Source organism: Nanorana parkeri, unplaced genomic scaffold (assembly GCF_000935625.1).
Source record: "Nanorana parkeri isolate BGI_ZX_2015 unplaced genomic scaffold, ASM93562v1 scaffold165, whole genome shotgun sequence".
Taxonomy (NCBI): Eukaryota; Metazoa; Chordata; class Amphibia; order Anura; family Dicroglossidae; genus Nanorana; species Nanorana parkeri.
Genome location: NW_017306433.1, coordinates 647521 through 664208, shown reverse-complemented (window position 1 = coordinate 664208; position 16688 = coordinate 647521). Strand labels below are relative to the sequence as shown.

The window sequence follows — 16688 nt, the reverse complement described above, 5'->3', positions numbered from 1 at the left end:
ACCCATAACGTGCACCACCAACACCACCCACCACCCCCATCTTCTACCCCTGGTATAGTACACCTCCAGCACCCCTTGCCTTCATACCCCCCAACTCCAATGTCAGGCAACAAAAATTGTAGGGACGCCCCTGACTATATACTATGAAGTGAAATCTGTCTGACTACTAGAGGGTATTGTGTGCTTTACAGCCCTTGGACAATACACTGATTAAGGAACAAAATACATGTAAATAGATATTTTACTTTAAAAATGCATAAGCTGAAATTTTATATTAACACATTTAGCTACCAGTTATCACATATCAACTAGACTTACCACTGTGTACAGTAATTACTAGGGCTTTTATTGTCTGACATATCATCTGCGAGAGGTAAGCCATTGCTATGCTTCAGGACAATGTAATTCTTCCTCGCAATATAGCCCTTGAAAGCTATAAGGAACAAGCAAAAAAAGAGAATTACTGTTACTGCCGTGGAGCTACCTACTACTATCTGTTGTAACTCTACCGTTCGCTTTATTTTGTAAAGTGCTGCCCAAACTGTTGCTGCTATATAAATCCTGTATAATAATGACAACAATAAAGCAGTTTGCAAGTACAATATGTAAAAAAAAAAAAAAAAAAAAAAAATTCACTTGTGCGTGCTTGTTTTATAGCTAAACGTCAGGCAGATACAAATTAATGTAGCTCTGCATTCATTACTATATCCTTAAATGTATTCTTAAATGCAATGAGTGTAAGTAACTCAATTTGACGTAGTATTTGATTCTTACAATCACCTGTACATCAGCACTCAGACTGGGAGGGGGAGAAGCAGTATAAGGAGCCAGTCAGCTGTGCTCTTGTGCTAACAAGGAGCATGTTGATAGATAGAATGAGCAGAGTGCCAGAGAGATGAGCTAATCGGCTTTCTACTTCTCCTTTCATTAAAGTCAGTTAAAGAGGAGACAGTGGCAGTTACAGGGAGAGAAAAAAAGCGCAGCATACAAAAATAGAAAATATGAAAACTGAACAAATAAATGTATTCAATAAGTAGGAAAACAAAGCATCCCCTTTAAAACAATGGGCAGAGTCTTAGAAACACATACAGAGAAATCAATGTCCTCTAGCTGAATGAGCAAAGGGCATGACACCCACCAGACCCAGATTTAAAAGAGCAAAACTGGGGAACCATACAAACAAAAATGTATATATAGCAGAATAGACAATAGAGTATAGAACCACTCACTATAAATACAACAAATCTTTATTGTATGAAAAAATTTAAATAAGTAAAACAGTCCCTGATGTGTGTAGAAGGAAGCCCCCTAATTATCAGTTAGTTCAATACTCTGTATATATCTATATGTGTACATGTATCCAGCTGAGATAATATGTGAATTTAAGTTATGCTAGAAAGGATATAATTGTCTTGTAGACTGCCTATCCCTCTATGTGTCTTTTTCTTTGGCCAGTTAATGGGTGAATAGGCATGCTGACCTTATCTTGGTGCTGTACTGAGTAAGCATGATGATGATCATACTTATATTTTCTACCTCATGGTGATCTACTGTACATGAACGAGACATTCACTCCCTGACCTCTTGCCGATAAAGATGGGGTGGGAAACCCATACTCCTAAAACGAGGGAAAGAGAACCTGTTGCATGTTTAGCAATGAAGGACTAAATAGGTAAAGAGTTCAGAGGACCTTTTTAATATGTCTCACTTTAAGCCATTACTGTGGAAAAATCTGCCCATCTATAGCTGGTTAAGACAGAGGTGAATATATGCCCCTTTGTTAAATATGACAAAATATATATTCCACTTAATTAAACTTTAGTAGCCCGAGCACTGCATAAAACTCATGAAGGATGCTGCACTAGATATAAGGAAAGCTCTGCTCAAATTTTGCACCAGGGCTCTGTGGTTTTCGGTTATGTCTCTAAACAGCAATAATCTTATACAATCATGCTACAACTATCATATGATTGGCTAAATTTCCCTGTCTTTAGCAGTTCAGAGGGTGATGAGAGCTGTAATTTAGTAAAACCCAATCTCCCAAAAATGGTCTACAGTTGATTTAGATAATTAAAAAAAAAAAGGTCAGAACAATTCCCTCTACTGTAATAAAGGAGCAAACACCTGAAACTGCAGTGTATGGTATAAATTGCTAGGCACTTCTAACTTGGAGCTTTCACATTTAGCTCATTCACTGTGAAATTAACAGGCAGTGTTGGTAGCACTCCATGAATGATCCATTAGCAGTTACAATATGGGAATTATCTACAAGCAGATGCTCATCAGATATATTTTATGTACTACTTTAATCATCATTGCAAGGAGATTTGACACAGCATATCAGATTCTGATTGATTATTGGCTCTTCTGTATTAAATATAGAGAGTATAGTACTTTCTCTGGATTTCTAAATTAACCAATGTTAACCTATTTCACATTAAACTCATTTTAAAATGTTGTTTTTTTTAAAACTGAGATAGTTTACTAGTGAGAAAACATGCTTTGTCATGAGGTAAAAGTCATTGGACTAAAAGTTTTGGGTGAGATTGAATAATCCCCTTCTCGAATTTTATCTGGGAGGACAATGTGCCCAGATTATCCGATTACTGGCAAAAATGAGGCATGTGTGGTTGGGTGCAGGGGTGCAGTATAGCAAGTCCTGGATGAAAAACAGTGCCCAGTCCCTACATTATGTATTTTAAATGTAAATGTTGCAATGCACTTTCAAAGAACTTTAAATCTAAGAATTACTCTCTTTGAATACAACCACATACCATAATTCCAACGCATCACCCTAAAAATGACCAACAATTTCTCAAGGGGGGACCCAGCAGACCATATCACTAGCAATAACATTTTAGTTGGCCAGAAACATTTCTTGGATTAAAAGTGTGTGAAGGAAGCATTGCCTGTGTTTTGCTTATAAAAACTGATCTGGAGCAGCAAGTGGAAGAGTCTGATTGGTCATGTAAAGCCTAATTTATTTTATTTATTTTATTCTGGCATGGATGATTAGCTGGTCCTTCAGGGTGTTAATGATCATGCACTGCCTGGTATGTGCTTGCAGACCACATAAGATAACCCTCTTTGAAATATATACCTTGTTTTACATTAATTTGTACTTTTTTTTAATAATCAGAGTGAACCTGTGTTCACTGGGTATTCACAGGCATTAATGCAAGTTATTGGTTGTGGTAATAAAATGTAAAAAGTGCCCCCGTGTTTGCGCTCCCCACTTACTCACATACCTACAGAAATTACTAGAGGGGAGCTCAACTGCAATGAGGTTACAACATCATAAACTGCAGAATGTGGATACTTATTTTTTTTTTCTACTTTCTCCTAAATATTTATTTCACAAAGATTTTATTGGGTTTTTTGTTGTTTTTTTTGTATGCAGAATACAAAGATAACAAAATCAAGGCTTGCAAGCCATGTGGCAAGTAATAATACAGAAACCACACATTCCTAGTGCGGCGCAGAGCACAACAAGGTACTGTGGGTCACTTCTTTTTTTTAATGATCAGAATTGCGGTTTGGACAAAGTAAGCTTTATTAAAGACAAGCTCTTTAATAAAGCTTACTGTATTTCAAAGATGATCTAGCAGGTGTGTAGGTGGGCCTTCTCTATGGAAATACAATAACACCAATGCAGCATACACTGTCAATTCTAATTCACTGAATTTCTGTTTGTCAGTGTGGAACATCAGCTATCACTATTTGTATGTATATTTCCATACCCATAGGGAATGTTGCCTCAGCTAGATTATCTCTCCAAGTCTTTCTTGTCTTCCCTACTTGATCAATGGGTTGTGCAGTACATAAGCCCACTGAGATCTCTCGACCACCAGCTCATGTATTTGAAAGGCGTCTGTTTATTTTTAAAATGCAAATTTCTCATACCCCCGAAGACTTGCTGAGAGAAAAAAAAAAGAACAATCTCTTAAGTTGAAGGGGTTTCCATCAGGGGGCTGCTTTTCTGTTTTCTACTAGACTAAGATCAATCGCTGTCAGAACCACTTAGATAATATTGCACAATCAAAATTAATCACATCTGTAATTAAAGCAGGTCATGTCTGTCTTAGGATATCTGCAACTTATGTTTTTTTTTACATTTAAAAGTAATATTGATAATGTTATTGTAGCATTGCAAGAAACGCAGCTTTCAAATGTTGGTGGGACCACAAGCCTGGAGAATTGCCATTGATAACAATTAAGATTGGCCCCAAAACTAACCTCTCTCCCTCAGCAGCAAATTCCGGTGGAGAGGAGGCCCAATAAGGTTAATACCCCTACTTTGATCTCTGTCAAGGCATACTAGCAAGAATTAATTTACATTTTAGATGAAAAAAAAAGTTGACAGCATGAAAAGGCATCTTGTTCCTGGTATGTGAATGCCCAGCAATAGATTGGGAATTCTAAAAAGGAAGTTCTGAGGAGGCTAAAAGGATAAGCCCCCACTGCTGATTTTACTGGGAAAGAGATGAAAGAGAAACAAATTTCAATATGAGCGGGGCTGTAGAAACATGTAAGCCAAATGTTTCCTAAATTCTAAGAATGGGCCGAGATATCCGTGGCGTTCAGCCCTCTCGCTGTCATTCGCATTGAGACTAAAAAGTAAATAATAAAATGTAAACTTCAACTGCTGATGCTAAATTCCATTTCTACGGCTGTTTCAGATCTTACAAGCGGTACTAAGGCTGAATGTTTATCTTTCAGCCACGTGACATAGTTAGACCACTGCAACGAAGGAGTGTCATATAAGTTTTACTTCCTATCCTGAATGGTATCCAACTTTTTCTAGACCAGCAGTTTCCAACCATTTTCAGTCACAGAGCCCTTGAAAACTATGCAGAATCTTGAGGCACCCCAGTCTAAAATGTAAGTGGGGACCCCAAGCAAAAACACATGATAGAGTGGGGTTCCATCCTTTGCATCGAGGTCCTCCATTCAAATCAAGAGCCCTCCTTCACCTCAAAGCTCCCCTTTCACACCAGAATTCTCCCTTGACATCAGAGTCCCCCTTTACATTGTAAACCCCCTCCTTTTACATCAGAGCCCCCTCCTATTACATCAGAAGCTCCTCTTCACATCAGAAGGCCCCCTTCACATTATAAGCCCCCCTTACATCAGGAGCCCCTCCCCTCTCTCATCAGAAACCCGTTTATATGAGAGCCTCCCTTTCATATCAGAATCCCTCCTGTTACATCAGAGTTCCTCATTCACATCAGAATCCTACCATCACATAATTTTGAGGCACCCCTGAGGGATCACCCTGGTTGACAAAGGCTGTTCTAGACTAAATCATTTACTTAAACTTAATATTATTATTTTTTTTTTGTAAAGCAAAATAGCCTGCCTGGCTATTGATGAGGTTGGTTTTAGTATACAAGCCTATTATAATGAACTATTCAGCAACTACATTGTTTTTCCAAGCAGAATATTTTATTCTTTTGACATATTAGATAATACTTTCTGTAAATTCTCTTATCAGGGATAGAAAGCAGTATCCAGATAAGTATTCAAAAGGTACCACATCCTACATGAATTAATAGACGAATCAAAGAAAAGAAGTGATTAATATCTTCTTTTCTTGGGTTGCACAAAATGTAGTTGATTTATTAAAGCAGTAGAGGCCATTCACCCCACAAAGTGAATGGTAAGCTGGACATACACTGGTAGGCAGACCTGCATTTTACAGTTGATTAAGAAATTGGGGGCCATGGCGTGGAAACTGCGGTGCCCCACGGAGTTCTGTCTGCTTAGGACAGCAGAGAGAATCCTGTGATTCAATCAATAGTGCTCTGATAGCTCTAGACTCCCAAATGTGTCGGATTGCAAAGCGCATCTATAAAGCACATTGCTGTGATTTATTAATGTGTGATGTTTGTTTGGTACAACCATACCACTACTTTTTTAAATATGCCCCTTAGTGAAACATTCACAGGGCTATTCACTAAAGGGCGAGGGAAGGAGAAGTTAAAAATCTAGGCAAAATCTAGGCAAAATTCTTCAATTCAGATCACTTTCCAGTTCAGCGATGTTGGCCTAGATTGAAGAATATTTTTTATAGAACAAAATGATAGAATTTTCCTCTTGGACCCCTAATGCACTCGCCTCAGGCAGTACTGACTGTACTTGATGCGCTGTGTTCCTGGCTGCATCGTCTGGGATCTGACAGACTGAACCCTGAGTTAAACTGGAAGTGCTGTATGAGCCTACATGGCAGTCCGAAGTCAGTCGTGGCATTGGCAGCTGCAATTTTGTTCACATCCCAATGCTATCATGCTGTAATACTTATGGGGACGGCAGTAAAAGGGTTAAAACACCCATTCACTGACCTATGTAGCTGCAGGTATTGTGGAGGAATGAATCCATAAAATTCACATAAGAAGCACTGAAGTCAGTTCTCTAAGCAGCTTAGCTCACCCTGCTCCTCTTCCCAGAGTGCCTGAGATTACATAAGGATTAAAAGGCTGAAATGCGGCTGTGTTACTGCTGGGAGTTGGGAGCAGGGTGAGCTGAGCTCCTGAGCGAACAATTTAAATGACCTTTTGCTTCTGCTGTTACCGTTAAGGATGAGTTGCTCCACAGTGGCAGCAGCTACTGAAGTCATTGAGGGCATGTTGTAAAGCTTGTTAACAATATGTACATTCTTGAATACTCATAGCCTGGTCTTTAGGTCACTTTACAGTTGAAGGCATCAGACACCCTATCAATTCCCTTTCCATTCATTTGCATTTTTCATGTTTGCTGGTAGGTAGATAGATACCAATAATCATAGATAGAAAATCTTCATCTTTGCAACTCGATGCTACATGGAACATATATTGTGTATCTCTGTCTAGCTACACTGGCTTTGCAAGTATTTTTCAATATAGTATAAATATATACCCTGTTTCCCCGAAAGTAAGACCTACCCCGAAAATAAGACCTAGTGTCTTATTTCGTGCAAAAAAAAAAAAAAATAAGACAGTGTCTTATTTTCGGGGAAACACGGTATTACAATATAGTATAAAGTAAGCATTCTTATAATAATGAGAAACAATATAGCACAATCTGGATTTCCCTTCTTAAAGAATGACAAAGGAACTTTCCTTCTTTTACAAGATATGTGTCATCCAGGTAACTGATAATGTTAACATGTTGTGTGAACAGTATTTAATAATATGTTTCATGAACAACAAATGTCAGCATGCTTTAGCAGCCATCTTTCTGAAATGTATAGCAAAACAGATTCATCCCTGTATACATCTTTCCCCACTGCATGAAACAAGCAGCGTTCTATACAAACATTCCTTTACAGGCACCCAACAAAAGCATGTCATTGCTTTTTAAGATTCTCTCATATATTCTGCTCTGGGCACAACTTGAGCGCTGCTTCCGTTATACACAAATCCATTTCCTTAACAAGAACGAGTCACAGTAACATCCTAGTTCTCAGGCAATGAATGATAATATGTAAATTAAGTCTTCTGCTCAGTGACTCAAACACAGCGCTACATCTTCCCGTGAATGTTCCCGCTGCTGGTGGGAAATACGCTGCTGAGAAACGCGGTGTAGAACGCAGAAGTAGATGAACCATAACTGGTTGTTCATCCGAGCCATTGTGAAACATCGAGATTGCTTACGTGCAACTTTATAATGTCAGATTTCAATGTAGTGATACATTGTGTCTTCTTACAAAATAATTCCTTTTCTGAGCAGAGCAGTCTATAAATCTTTCAGAATATCTATTAACCTGCCACTTTACCAAAAGAACTTAAGTTGGCAACGAGCAATCTCACTAAAATGGACCAGCCAATCAAAATGAGATTTTTGTGTGTAGCCTCTGAATTGATTGTCTGTGGTGGAACCACATCGTAGACCTGAAGCAGGCCAGCAAACCAGGTACATTTCTAGGAGCAGAATTCTACCAGGAACAAGCTTTCCCTGAACTTTGAGGACAGTTGGGAACTATGGTATTTGGACTCAATGCTGCAAATATGGACTCCTGGGTACTAGGGTTTAATCAAATGTACATGCATAAAAATAACAGTTATGTACATTCCATTATATTCTGGTATTTAAAGAGGTTTTCTACTTTCAAAGTAGATAAGTAGGTCTGAGGCTACCACTGCTCCGAGTTGCTGGGATTTCTGAGGTCATCCTCTGAAAACTATTCATTCTCAATAGGGTTCTGAAGCTAAATTGCACAGCCCGCAGCTAAGCAGATTTGATGAGTGTGGGACATCATGGTTGGCTGGAGCAAGCCACACAGCTCTTAGAGGTGGTAGTTGCTGTTTCTCTGTTCTGTTAAAGCACAACTCCAGTCAAATATATATATTTTAGATAAAGTGTTGGGAAGGGTAAGAACTGTAGTAATTTTTTAAAATTGGTGTTTCTGTCTAACCACTGGGTTGATTTTCTTTTACTTTCTGTGTGGCCATCAAGATAGATGTGAGCCAAAATACTCTCCAACGGGGGGCATTAACATTAATAAAACTGCTTTTGTTCTTTTTTTAGTAAAATGTACAGTGGTAGGTACCTTTGTCAGTTTATTTGCCTTCCAGTTGGGATGATCTCCTCACTTCCTGTGTGTCATCTGGACAGGGAGTAAAGTGAGACTTTCCCAATAGGGGAAATAGGACCAAACGGCAATAAAAATATCCTTACTGTTAATAAAGCCATACAAAATGTCGTATTTTGATGATGGAAGTGAAAAAGCGTTGCCGATTCAGAGCAAAGTGCCCAAGTCTACAGATAACTCACTCCCGAAGTTTTTATACTTACTGATCTACACTCCCTCACCATCTTCCTGCACAGCCTTTGCTATCAGAACAGACCTTTAGAATATGAAGGATAGCATGACCTACCCCATCTGACACTGCTCAGGCCTATGAGGGGTCCTAACATTATCTTCTGTCCGAGCTCCGACACCAGTTGGCAGGGATGCTGCAGTGGGAAGGTGATCAGAGAGCATGGCTTAGCATGTATTTAAGTCTGGAAGTGGGGTGGGCAGACACTTTTCCCTGATTGTGACAGAGGGGACAATCTAAGTCCAGCTTTTCACAATGCACCTCTTCAAAAACAATTAGCACCATACACAAAGTATTGTACATTTTAACACTGCTCAATTCCATTAATATCAGAATAAAAAACATGAATGGTTGGATTGATGACTCATACTGGACACTATTTATACACTGCATTAATTTTAATTTTGTATAATATACAATCTGTTTCTTACCTTCCACTGAAAATCAAAATAGATCAGTGGATAACTTACCTATTTAGCTGCAGGAGATCCTACCTTACACTGGAATAGTAATGTGCAATGTTAAATCACTTTATTTCAGTTACCTGCTTGAATAACAGTAGCAGCCTTGTTTTTTCTGCTTCTTATTTCCTGGATTTTTTTCCGAGTGTCATATCCTCTCCATACTGGAAGATAATAAGAGCACATAGTATCCCAATGGCTTACTTTTGCAGTTCTTTTTAATTAAATTGCTGGTACATTTGCTGACACATTCACCAACTGATAAAAACATTCTCTGACATTCAATATTGGTTTTCCAATGGGAAAAGGTGGTTACTTTAAAATGTAACCTATACACGGTAAATTAGAGTGAATGTTATATTGCCTGCACATTTGCCATATATTTACTGCATACTTTATAAAGTACCATTAGACAGCAGTGAAAATGTAGTCATTCCTATCAAAAGTGGTGAACTGTGTGTTTATCATTAACATGATTATGTAAAAAAATATAAAAAATGCAAGCTCCCTCCTTCTCACAACATAGGCCTGGCACACCAGATGGCTGGATGTCCATGTCAAGGGGGCAATGGATTTATTTGCCATTTATCTGCCCCCTGTCTACTTAGAGGTAAGTGGTTGCCAACTCCGTGGTGAAATGATCTCGAATTAGTTCAGAAGAGCTTCTGGTCTCACATTTAAAGGTCCACTATAGCGAAACATAATATAAGACATTATATTTATTTATTACAGGTAAGTCATAGTTCATCTTGGAGTATTTTGTGTCGGCAGTCAAATTTTCTTCATTCCCGACACAAATTACTCCAAGATGAAATAGGTCTTATTTACTCCACCATGCCGAGGTGTTTTATCCCCCCGCCCCAACCACGATGTTGGTTGCTAAGCTGCTGATATTCCAGCACCCTAGCAACTAATGAGGCCATGTGGTGAGGTAACCAGCATCCTACCACCCAATGATGCTCAGTCACACAGTGCTCTTGGTTGCTATGATACTTTCGGCAGAGCATTATTGGTCAATAGGATCCTGTCGGCACAGCATGATTGCACGGCACACCATATCAACTACTGATGCTCTGCGACCCAAGGGCTGAACATGCACTAACGATGTAGTGTCCTGCATGGACACAGTAGCTTCAGTGTTGGCCCCCATCATGCCTCCATACAACAAATTCATATACCTTTTTCTAACAGGTACATTGATCTGCCACATGCACCAATAACTTATACCTGCTGTATGTAGTTAGCACCAGTAAAACATTATTTAGTATATGAATTCCTTTTTTTAATTACACATGCTGTTATTATTATTTTTCTTCTCATTTACAAGCAGACCACCATGTCCAACAAAACTGACAGTTACAGGAGTTGGGACAAACAATATACCACACTAACACTTCTGGGGTGCTTACAACAGTCTGCTTTATTATATCACTTAAACCTTATTTTCCAAAAACTCATTCCAGCTGAATCTTTGAAGGAATGTTTCAGTGAATCTTGTTAAATAATGGGAGTGTCCTTTCATCCATTTCCCGACAGGCTCTCCATGGTGCTGAAACTGTGTTTATGTTTCAGCACTAGGAGGGTTAAATGACATTTTTGAATGAAAAGAAGTGGCTCGCTTCCCTGAGCTAACCAGACTGGCATGCCAGGCATGCAGACTGGTATACCTATAGCAAGGGAAGGGTGAGCATGCCACCTTTTTCTAGTTTGACTATTTTTGGTTAGGGGGATGCACTGGGGTCCCAGCGTGCATTTTTGGTTGCTGGGCCCCCAGTGCGTCCCTGCACCTTATTAGGAGGAGTAGGCTACCTCCAGGTACACCTGCATGCAATCTATCGACTTCATTAATATGCTCACACTGTGAGACTCAGATACATAGAGTTAGGAACACACTTTGCAGAGGTGCCTTGGCGCGGCAGTGTGGCTTCTACATATTTTTGGCCAAAAGTTTGTGCAACTAAAACCTCTGATTTTAACGCATACTGTTGACAGGGCTACTTGTTTGGTTGCAGGCTGGCTGGCAGGTTGGGGCTGGGGAATTTTTGTGTTTTGTATTGTTGTAAGCCTTCCCATTGTGCTCCCTGCTATAAAGGCTGGTTATGGATTCATGCATGTACCACTTTTTTCTAGTTCTTTTTTCTAGTGAGCATGCACCCTCCTGCTATACTGATACCAGCCCACCAGCATTGGCAGAGTGCTTTGAGAGGAGTTCCTCTTTCAATTCAAATGAGTGGCAAAGTACAAAGAACAGACAGAAACAGCAGCCATATGGCCACTGAGTGGAGAGTGAGACAACAGAGAGGTGACAGGAATGGTTTGATGGGGGCAAACTTTTACACAGGGCACTTATGTGTTAGTCACTGTGTTCTTCTTGTTTCTATTTCTGTCTTACTTCAAGGTGTAACAGTGCAATATTTACCAGCTTGAATGCAGGTGGCACTCTTCTGCCTTTTCTCTTTAACTTTCTTGTATCTTCTCGCTCCGAGCCATCCTTTGGTATAGGCTTGCATCACCACTACTCGTCCGATGACTTCTCGCAAAAGGAGATTTAATAGTTCTACATGGTAATATTTCAAGAACACCTTCAAATGAAAGGAATGCTGTGAAACACAACAGCTATTGTTTGGTTTTCATAAAACAGCTACAGTAATAGAAACATAAAGAAAGAAATATTATCCGGCTAAAGATACAGCATGGAGTGTGTTAGTAGGTGAGTCATCTTCCAGCTTTACTCTTTTCTCAGTCTGTGCTGGTATGGTCACCTAAGGGCAACAGTGGGCAAACCCCGGCCCTCCAGCTATGGTGGAACTACAAATCCCATGAGGCATTGCAAGATTCTCACAGCCACGACTCCCAGAGACAGATGCATCATGGAATTTGTAGTTTCAAAACAGCTGGAGGGCATACCCTGCCTTAGTGGATGATCTATAAATCATCTGCCCAGCCATATGCTGGCCGAATGCTGTAGGCTCCATCGAGTGGCAAGAATGCCGCGTGACCGGAATTCGTCCAGTGTATGTCCAGGGATTATTTATAAATCATCCCCTAAGTGTTGTGTAACTGTTTTGATTACTGCTTTGGTAATACTAGTTATTGGCACCCCAAACATGGCTGAGCAAATGTGCGAAAATGCGCCCACATGTGCAGGAAAAAATGCAGGATGTATGTTGCAGATTTTGATACATGAGCTTCTTTCCCACATTCCTTTCATGTTCAGGAAACCATTAATTGTGATGCGCAGCAAGCACGGGGAAAAACGCATGCAAAAGCAACATGCATTCCTGGTACACCTAGATATGAACAGGGACTAAGGGCCTATTTACACTAAATGCATGAGGATCTGTGCACTTAATGCACGCTATTTCATGGTACACTAGGTACGATGCAGTGTAATGTTGCTATTTCTCCTCAATGGCACCCCAATGTACCTCCCAGCAGCCGTGCATTGCAGCACTGTGCATCACACAGTACCAAATTAATTTGCAATGCTGTGGAGCGAAAAAAGTAATGCTTTTTTGTGGTTCTGCTACCACGTGTTGCTGCGATGCATGCCCGCTGACAGGTGAACTGGGGTGCCATGGGAATCAATGCAGCGAAACACGCTAGCGCACCCACCGTACGGTACACTTTGTGATAGTGTGCTGTGTGATAGTGCATGCATTTATTGTGACGCAACAGTGTGACAATATACTTTGCCTTTCATTTACTCCTTCCTAGCTCAGTCTGATCTTTGGCAACAGGGAAATGAGCTCATCAGTATTGCCAGTAGTATTTTTAAGTCTTACCTTACTTTTTCCAAGAACCCAGTTGTCAAGCCTGGCCTTGTCTAGAATGGCAGTACAACTCTCTTTTGTGGCAGGGGGATTTTGATGTGCTTTGAAGGCAAGATAATAGTACCTTGAAAAGAGAAGAAAAGACTTATTAAAGCCGAACCCTGGGCACACAGCTAAATACACGTCATCTCTCTTAGCAGCCAGTGATGTGCAATCACTTTTGTGATTCATACACCTCTACCAGGCAGCACAGGCAGGTGGGTTACATCACATTCTGTTGTAAATATTAAGCAGAACTCCTGGGATAAATATAATATTAACCCTTGCAGTGGAGTTACCCCCCCCCCCCCCTCCATTTCCGTCTGGGGCTGAAAATAAACTTAAACTCACCAGTCCTTCCAGCATCTCTCCCCCTCTACTGCAGTGGTCTATGAGTCATACGCCTGATACACTGTGTATTCAACATGAGGAGACCGTGGGACCTAATAGGTATAAAACCTGCAATCGTAAGGAACCACCAAAGGAACCCCGGTGCTTGATAAAGCTTCTATGGCTACGACTAAGGCCCAGTGTAGGATCCGAAGCGCATTAGCATTTGTTTGTTGGCTTTACTGGGCGATATGGAGACAAGAGGGTAGAGCTGCTCGATGTTTCTCAATTACTGAGGGACATATCATCGCTGCAGCGTATGAGGAGACATGATGGAGGGAGCTTCGAGGTTCAAGAGTATAACTTTTATTTTAGTCCGTAGACAAAAATGAGCAGTTAATCCTTTGCAGTGCTGGCGTAGTCCCACTGCAATGGTTAATGATATTTTTCTTCTTTAAAGAATACAGTGATGTAATCTACCTATCAGCAGCCTGCTGGCTGGACGACGAAGGAGCAGCAACACTGAAAAATCATTAACTCTACTAACTCTGCTCTCTTCTCCTGTCAGCAAGTCTACTTGCAGCAGAGCCTGATTGGCTCCTTGTACCGCCCCCTCTCTCAGTCTGAGTACTGCTGTGCAAGTGATGACATGGGACTGATATCAAGGCACTTTCATGATCTTATGGTGGTTTTATGCAAATATACTTTTAATTTTTATTAAATAGTATACAATAGGGATGTTCAGATACCAAGTACCGTACTCGGTACAAGTACAAGTACTGATACTTTTCCAGCTCCAAGACTAGACCAGGGAAAAATTCAAAAGTTAGGAGTCAGCTGTCATGTGTCAGGAGCACACGGAGTTCCTGGGATTTATACATCTCTGTTTTAATGTATGATTTTGTTTTTATAAACATATATAAAGGATGCACCGATACCAGTTTTCCAAGTACAAGTACCGATACTCGCCCAATTACTCACAGATACGAGTACTGATACAATTTTGTGTATTGTCATGTGACAGTTTTTCTAAAACAATACAGACTAAAGATTTCAGGACAGTGGTGGAGCGTGAGAGCCAGGTCCCAGCTGCAACCTCTGCAACCCTGGTAGTTCTTGTGAAAATGGCAAGTATCGGCACTGGTATCTGAACTGGTATCTGGACATCCCTAATATACAACTGCATTAAATGGTGTTTTATTTGACGTCTGCTCAGAGTTCAGCTTGAACGTAAACAATGGAGGAGCCATCGTTTTACCAAATAACATACAAAAATATCAGGAGCAATGGACAAGGTATCTTTTCTGCCGGTCCTCTGTTTTGAAAGTGAATGTAAGCAGAGGCAAAAGCCATTTTGTAAGCTTAACCATCTTTGCCACGAACACAACACATAATTTCACCAGTGATTTGATTCATGGGTGCTGATCCATGATATGGATTGCCTGTCACTCATATAATTGCTACTGCCACCTTGATGTGCTAATCACTAATCTATAGTTTCCTGCAATAAATCCACACATAACTTAGTGTTCTCCATGGATTTGATATAGCGCAGAGGTGTCACATTTAAGTCAATTGAGAAAGCACTCCTCCACTAAGCACTGTTTGCATCGAAACTGACCATATCACTTTTATTGGGTTTCCAATGCTAAAACCATCATAAACATTTGACTAATAAAAAAAACAGGACAAGTCACCACTCCTCTTAAAGTGACATTAAACCCTCAGATTTTTTTAACATAAACCAATACTGTAATGTGTGCCTTACTGTAATCCATGGTAGTTTCCCTTCTCTTTGCTGCTCTTCCTTTTAAATCCTCATGTCTTCTCATGCTTGGGGAGAACTTCCCTTTGCAGTTCAGTGCTTCTTCCTGTAGTGCTGGCTCAGGTTACAAACCTATACAAACCTATACTAAGACACCATATATCTATTCCTGAGACAAGGCAGTCTGCTGCAAAACAGAAGTTCTGCCCAGCATGAGAACAGATACATATTTAAAAGGAAGAGCAGCAAAGAGAAGGGAAACTACCATGGATTACAGTACGGCGCACATTACAGTATTGTTTTATGTTAAAAAATCTGAGGGTTTAATGTCACTTTAAGCATGTCAAAGCTAAGCGGGTCTGAATCAAGTCAACATCAAAAATTCTGTGCTGCCACGGTGTAGAGTTTTCTTTCCTGTGCAGTCATGTACGGTTCCTGTAAGAACAGCCCAGACAGGGGGACTTGGTTAGGCTGCTGTAGGTATGTGCACCTCTAGGTGCCCACACTTTATATCTACTGCAGACATTTTCCAGGACAAAGTCTCTTTAAGATAATAAACATGACCTCATTGCTGTGATGCTATTTCTCCCACACCAGCACTGTATCTGTATTTTTGGTCACAATGGTCTTTCTGGCATGTAATTGCAGCTTTATATGCTTAGCAACAGATGCATTGCACATAAGTAGCTTTATTTTTGGCTTTATAATGTGACCTATAGCAACCAGTTATCAACCATCTTTCATTGATCTCACCGCTTATAAAAATCTGATTGGTTGCTATGGGTTACTGCTCTTTGCACTGCCCTATAAAACAAGCCAATTTTTCTATTTCTGTTGCCCCAATTTCCATATTTATTATCATTGTACTTAAAATTCCTGTTTATTCATTCTTAGACAAATCTTCTGATCAGCCATTCTTCACTTCTGTTTTTGCAACAGAGACACAGGATGAGACCTTGCTGAATTTGCACACATTATTTGCTGTGCTCAGAGCCATAATTGCAGCTTTGAAAGGGTTCCTTTAAATGAAATATTGGGAATAGATAAATACATTAGCCGGTGATCCATGAAATTCTTCAAATATTCAGAAGAGCAGATCAAATGCTAAACAGATTGGCACTTCTTTGTTCATATTCAAAAACCCATTAGGCAAGAAAGAACAAGAGTCGCTGCCTTATGGAAAATCTCAGGCTATGAAAGATCCTTAAGCCTGCAACTTAATTGCTACTTTGATCCTTTTTAGTCCGGTATAAACAAAATAGATGAGCTAGCAGGTTTCCTTTCCTGCTGGTATCTTTAAACAATGCTTATACGACAGTTGTGTTTCATAAACTACTAATATGACATCTGAGGATAGAATGGTGAAGAATACAGAAAAGCAATGATTAAGAGACGGGGATAAAGTTAACTATGGGTGTTATTGTAAGACTTGGATAAAACTAAGTATGGGTCTTAGGCTGTTTTATCATTACCCAGGTCTTTTTTTTAGTATGAGGTAGTTATTTTATGTCTGGTGCCCAAC

At 39.9% G+C, this 16688-nt stretch overlaps 1 protein-coding gene across 1 annotated transcript in view; it reads right to left on the bottom strand.

Annotated features, from left to right (window-relative positions):
• Positions 1-16688, bottom strand: part of MYO3B (myosin IIIB) — a 207224-nt gene that overhangs the window by 25750 nt on the left and 164786 nt on the right. Inside the window, exons 27-30 of the mRNA XM_018554563.1 lie at positions 13045-13156; positions 11679-11841; positions 9343-9423; positions 319-433 (exon numbers count right to left, since the gene is read on the bottom strand). Coding sequence (XP_018410065.1) covers positions 319-433; positions 9343-9423; positions 11679-11841; positions 13045-13156 — 471 coding nt within the window. The remainder of the gene's footprint in view (positions 1-318; positions 434-9342; positions 9424-11678; positions 11842-13044; positions 13157-16688) is intronic.